Below are 5,982 nucleotides of genomic sequence, written 5' to 3'. Positions count from 1 at the left end.
TTTTTTTTTTTTTTCCCCCTCCTTTTTTGGCATGCTTGGGAATAGAATGATCTTCCCTGTTTAATCAGCCTAAAGCACTTATCTGAACATGTTGAGCGCTTGATTTAAGAAAAAAAACAACCTTAACCTAGTAGTGTCTGATACATTTATTTCCTAGGCCAGAGTGTTCAGTGGTGGGAAAGCAGCTGAGTAGATGCAGTGAGGGAGGGTGCTGATAGAACTTCAAAGCCTTTTACTTTGGGGATTTGGCATGGCTTCATACATATCTATCAAATGTCTCTTGCTTTCTAGGAATTGGATGAAGAGTTTGGAAACCCTAGTGAGGATGACCAGAAAATGGTATGGACAAGCACTTCTTGAACAGCAGTAGTGGCGCTTGGTATAGTAGAGGTACAAGGAAGAGATGAGAACTTAATCTAGGACTTAATCTAGACTTTTAATTGTTCTTCCTATGAAGATGCAAATCATGTATTTTTGTATGTTTAGCACCTCTGGACTGCATGGTCCCTCATACATGATGTTGCTGTGTGGATCCTCAAAAGGTGATCTGCAGGGCATTGCACCTCTAGTGCAGATCTTCAGGGTTGTAGAATATACGGTTAGAGACACTAGAACGAGATGTTGAGGGGAGCTGAGGGGCAGAAGCAGGGGAAGGGTATGCATAGTGTTAGTGCTGCCTTAATGAGTCTTTCTTTGATCCCATTCCAGTCTACTGCAATAGCTGTTCTAGCTGCTCAGTGAGATAAGGTCTGGGTTGCGATATAACAGATGGTTTGCTAGCATTACAGTTGATACAGAGGATGTGCTGTATCATTTGGAAAGTATAACAATTTCTCCCTGGTTCCCACACTTAAAACTATTTGAATGTTTCTTGAGCAAATTTGGTTAGACTTGGTGGCATTTATCGTACTTCTAGCTGTACTGAAATGCAGGGGCTTGTTGTTGCCTCTCAGAGAACTGCACCTCTGAGTGACGAGGACGAAGATGATGGCTGTGATCTCTTTGATTCTGAGAAAGAGGAAGATGAGGAAGATGACATAGAAGAAAGTGCAAGGCTGGTAAGAGATGGCTGCTTGGGGTGCAGAGAAAGAAAAATGTTGATAATATTGCTAGTGCGGTGATCACTAGAGCCCCCATCCAGACATTGTATTTCTTGTGGGATATATGTAAGTATCCTGCAACAAATCATAACATGCCACAGATTAAAGAAATTTCTCCCAGGAAAAAAATGGTGGTTCTACCACAAAGAAGGCAGATCCATGACAGAATTTCTGTTTTAAGCAGCAACTTCTTTGTCATGTTATCAAAAATTGAATGGGTGGCCAGGGAGAGAGAACCCCATGATCCTACACTGTTCTGCTCTCCAAAAGGAGGAAGAGAGAACAGCTAGCTCCCTGACAGCCAACCCAAGGATAAGCTGTAAGGAAGGACTGCAGGCTGCCCTGTCTTGGTTCCTATTTGGTAGCACCTGGAGCAGGGACACTGCCAGCAAGAGCTGCCCAGGTGAGAAAAACAGTGCTCTCAGCTCTGCTAGATTGTTCACTCAGGGCACTAGCACCTGGACAGCTGGAACACTAGCAACCAGGAAACCTGGTTGCAGGTGTGCACTCTTGAATGTCTAAGCTGTGTGCAGGGTGGGGGTGGGAAAGCCAGTCACTGGCATTCCCAACTTTTGTGCTTTGGGGACACAGGAAGACTTAAAGTGCTTGCCCACAGCCTGGGAGCTGGGAGCACCAGTGACTGTTATTGTGACTCTCAGGCTGTGGGCTCACGCCTTAAATGTCCTAGTGTACCAGCAGCATGGGAGGCAGGAACACCAGTCATCAGCATTCCTGACTTCCGAATTGTGGGAGCACTGAAATGGTTAAACCATGTACCTACAGCTTGAGATCTGAGAGTGCTGGTCCCTGGCATGCCATTAGCAGTGACCAGTGTTCCTAGTAGGCCTTCAGCATGGAAGGCACGTAGAAGTTCTCACTTACGGTGTGTTGCAGAAGTTTGAGGTTCTTGCCTGGCATTATCTGCACAGAATTGTAGCTGAGGTGAACAGGTTTCAGGTTGGCTCTAAAACCACATTTCAGGGTTCTGCAAAGCCACTTGTTGGGTTACTATGAACAGGTATGGCATGGAGTGAATTGCAAACATAGCCAGAAACCAGACAGCATTAAAGATTTTTAAGAGGGGTACTTGTTTTCTATCATTTGTATGACCAATTAAATGACCTGTTAAATTGGCACGATCTGTCGTATTCTGAAGGGATTTGGCGCTCCGCTGTCTGTGCAGTGCACGTATAACAGCCAGTAAAGACACAATATAGTGCAAAAGAGGAAGGGAAGCTATAAATCAAGAAAGTTGGGAAAAACTCCTCTTACAAAGATACTAGGACTTGAGTTCCTGCTTCTAATGTTAGACCTGACTCTTCCCTTCCTGACCTAGGCAACAGTCATAGAATCATAGAAAATCATAGAAAATTACTCTTGGAAGGGACCTTAGGGGGTCATCTAGTTCAACCCCCTGCTCAAAGCAGGACCATCCCCAACTAGATCATTCCACCCAAGACTTTTCAAGCCGGGTCTTAAAACCCTCCAAGGGTAGAGATTCCGCAACCTCTCTATGTAACCTATTCCAGCACTTCACCTTCCTAGTGAGAGAGGTTTTTTCTGTTATCCAACTTAAACCTCCCTTGCTGCAACTTGAGATTATTGCTCCTTGTTCTGTCATCTGTCACCTCTGAGAACAGTCCAGCTCCATCCTCTTTGGAATCAACCTTCAGGTAGTTGAAGGCTGGTATCACATTCCCCCTTGGTTTGCAGACTAAATAAGCCCAGTTTCCTCAGCCTCTCCTCAAAAGTCATGTGTCCCAGCCTCCCCATCATTTTTGTTGTTCTCTGCTGGATTCTCTCCAACTTGTCCGCATCCTTTCAACAGTGGAGAGCCCAAAACTGGACACAGTACTCCAGATGTGGCCTCACCAGTGCAGAATAGAGTATAATAATTACTTCCCTTGATCTGCTGGTAATGTTCCTACTAATGCCACCCAGTATGCCGTTAGCCTTCATCGCACAAAGGCACACTGTCGGCTCGTATTTCACTTAGTGTCCACTGTGACCCCCAGGTACCTTTCTGCACAGCTGCTGCTTAGCCAGTCAGTCCCCAGGCTGTAGTAATGCATAAGATTCTTCTGTCCTAAGTGCAGGACTTCGCACTTGTCCTTGTTTAAATTCCTGAGAGAAGTTCCTTAATACCAAGTGTGTATTTGTCTCATACTAAAGAAGGCCTGATTCATTCTTCTGGGATTTGTACTTTTCTTTACAGGGAATTTAGGTATTAATCCTGCTGCTTAGGTTGCTGAATCATTGGGTAACATGTTTATTTCTGTCAGTAGGGGGATGGATGATCCAAATGTAACTGCCAGTTTGGTGAGGATTGAGTTACACTGAAGGAACTGAAGTATCTTCTTGTGCCTACAGAAAAAGAAAAGGCCAACATCATTTGCAGATGAGTTGGCAGCACGGATAAAAGGAGAAATGCCAAGCAAACAAGATGAGGAGCAGTCGTGTAAGCTACTTCTTAGTATATGGCTAGTGGACAGTGGTGATAGTTGAAGTTGGTTAGGGGGCTTGTGTAGCAACACAATAATTCTTTCATATCCTAGTTTGATTCCATAAACATCAAACGCTATTAGCATGTGATGTAAATGTTACTACTGTGCTTTACAGTTGTCAGTGGGATCTGAAGGGTGATTGTGATCAGAGTTACATATGAGAGTTGTGCTGGAATTAGCAAAGAGAATAGGTGAAACCTTCCATTTGGCTTTAATACGCTCACCCTTGCATGCCAAATCAGAAGGAGATTCTCACATACAGTAAAATTGCCTGCCTGGGCACACGGGGTGTTAAATGGTTTCAGGTGACTCAAAGAAAAGCTCTGCTCACTGGTGGCCTCTTTCCTGTTTTTAAGAGTGAAACGGGGTGTGTCCTCAGGTTTGTTTTACAGTTTTCATTACATAACTTAACCAGTAATCCATTTGGGAAACTCTCCTTGTTATTCTTAGCCACACTTTAGACTGACAGAATTGTAAACACATCTTACTTTGCCATTTATTCTGTCTGCTTTTTTTCTGTCTTGTTTAGCTTGAACAGTCTAGACCAGTGTTTCTCAACCTTTTTTGTACCAGGACTCATTTATAAATATCCACGGCCAATCCCGACCCAGTGCCCCTCACTCCTGACCTGCCGCTGCCCCCCACCCCCAGCCCCCCAGTGTGTGGGGCATTGGGGGGCCCCAAGCAGCCCATTGCAGGCTGGAACTGTGACAGCCTGTAAGGGAAAAGCCAGTGTTTCCCACATTTTTGTACTTTAAAGGAGAATCCATTTTTAAAGTTTGTTGATATATTTTTAAAGTTTGTTCATGACGCTTTCATATATTCTTGCAACACACTGGTCTAGACTAGTTAGTTCTGCACAGGAACATTCATAGGTTGACAAAGTGTTCTTGTTTGGTAAAATCATGCAGGAACCTTCTGGTCCCCAAACCCCCAGTTAAACCCCTCTTATTTTCTGTATGATACAATGGGACCCTGCTACTGATGTGAAGTTTCTCAGTGCTCTGTAATAAAAATATAAGAACTGAGAAGTTTGTATGCTTCACATTGCATGACAGAGTCTCTCAGTTTAATAACTGGGACATAAAACTAGTGTATAGGGTTGTTTCATGAGACTGTGCAGTGTAGGTGGAAACATGTACACAAGCTCTGCTTTTGACTCAAACTTTCTAACTAATAATGGACTGGCCTCGGGTTGTGTAATTCAGGAGTAAAGATAATTAGAATAACTCAGGTTTTAAACTCTTTCTTCTAGCCCTGTCATCAGCAGAAGTCAAAAGTAAGAAGACAGTGAAAGAAAAGAAGGAAGCTAGAGTTCCATCAGATGGTAGGATTTCTTTTTCTATTACAGTAACTCCTTCTTAGTTGCAAGGGGAGAAAGTGATATATTCCAACAGTAGGGTTTCTGGACTAGATAGGAACTAGCATTCTTCACTTTGTGAGCAGTCGGGTAGTTTGTTTTTTTGTCTATGCTGAACAAGAGTAGAAATGGCTGCAGAAGAAGCTGTTGCTTAAACATGATCTTTTGTCAAGATACTGTAATCCTATACTCTGGACAAAGCTGGTGTTTCCCCATTGCATGTGAGCATGGAAAATTAAAACCAGAGTTGTTGAATGCTCTTCAGCATTTGTATTTCTGTGTCTCCTTGATCATTATTGAGATTGCAGTGGAATAAGCCTACATCATGGCAGTCTGGTGTTTGTGCTGTGTTTCTAGATGATGATGATGATGACATTTTCAAACCTCCGAAGCTGACCGATGAGGACTTTTCACCGTTTGGTTCTAAAGGTGGCCTTTTCAGTGGCGGGACTGGACTCTTTGACGATGAAGAGGTTAGAGACCACTGGATAAGAGGGGCAGAGTGGAAGCATGGATCTCTGTATAGACATCCCCTAAAAATAAATGGATCTTGTTGGAGGGTGGGGAAGCAAGCCTAGATGATATGGTAGATAAAGACCATGCAGATGAAGGAGCATACATCATTTCAGGTGAAAGAAATTCTCCACTCGCTCTAGAAATCCTCTGCCTTTCCTCAAGAGTTAGGGTTTAACCTGATGTTTTAGGCCAACTTGTCCATCTTTTTCTCCATTGTACCATAATTGCTGTTTAATTGTACCTGTTCCTGAGGACAGTCTTAAATAATATGTGGCTTGTGTAGTTTTATGTGATCCTTAGAATTAAAGGTCCTGCATAAATGTAACAACTAGCATTTGACTAGCTCCCTGGCAACAATTTTTCACTCTCTTAGTTCACATTGTCTTACTATTTGCATCCTTTGGTACACCTCCTGGGATACCTGTGTTGCCTAGGAAACTTGGGGTATATCTGCATGATACAGTGCTGGGCAGAGCAGAATGGATTGGCAGTAAAAGTAGCA

The 5,982-nt window shown here is 43.3% G+C and overlaps 1 protein-coding gene across 1 annotated transcript in view; it reads left to right on the top strand.

Annotated features, from left to right (window-relative positions):
* The window catches only part of LOC109287436 (WASH complex subunit FAM21-like), a 74,289-nt gene that overhangs the window by 9,043 nt on the left and 59,264 nt on the right, over window positions 1–5,982 (top strand). Inside the window, exons 7-11 of the mRNA XM_019502534.1 lie at window positions 292–339; window positions 954–1,058; window positions 3,471–3,558; window positions 4,860–4,931; window positions 5,322–5,437. Coding sequence (XP_019358079.1) covers window positions 292–339; window positions 954–1,058; window positions 3,471–3,558; window positions 4,860–4,931; window positions 5,322–5,437 — 429 coding nt within the window. The remainder of the gene's footprint in view (window positions 1–291; window positions 340–953; window positions 1,059–3,470; window positions 3,559–4,859; window positions 4,932–5,321; window positions 5,438–5,982) is intronic.

Source organism: Gavialis gangeticus, unplaced genomic scaffold (assembly GCF_001723915.1).
Source record: "Gavialis gangeticus isolate Ggan-Ray unplaced genomic scaffold, GavGan_comp1, whole genome shotgun sequence".
Classification (NCBI taxonomy): Eukaryota; Metazoa; Chordata; order Crocodylia; family Gavialidae; genus Gavialis; species Gavialis gangeticus.
The sequence above is the reverse complement of the archived record's forward strand: the minus strand, read 5'-3'. Positions and strand labels throughout refer to the sequence as shown.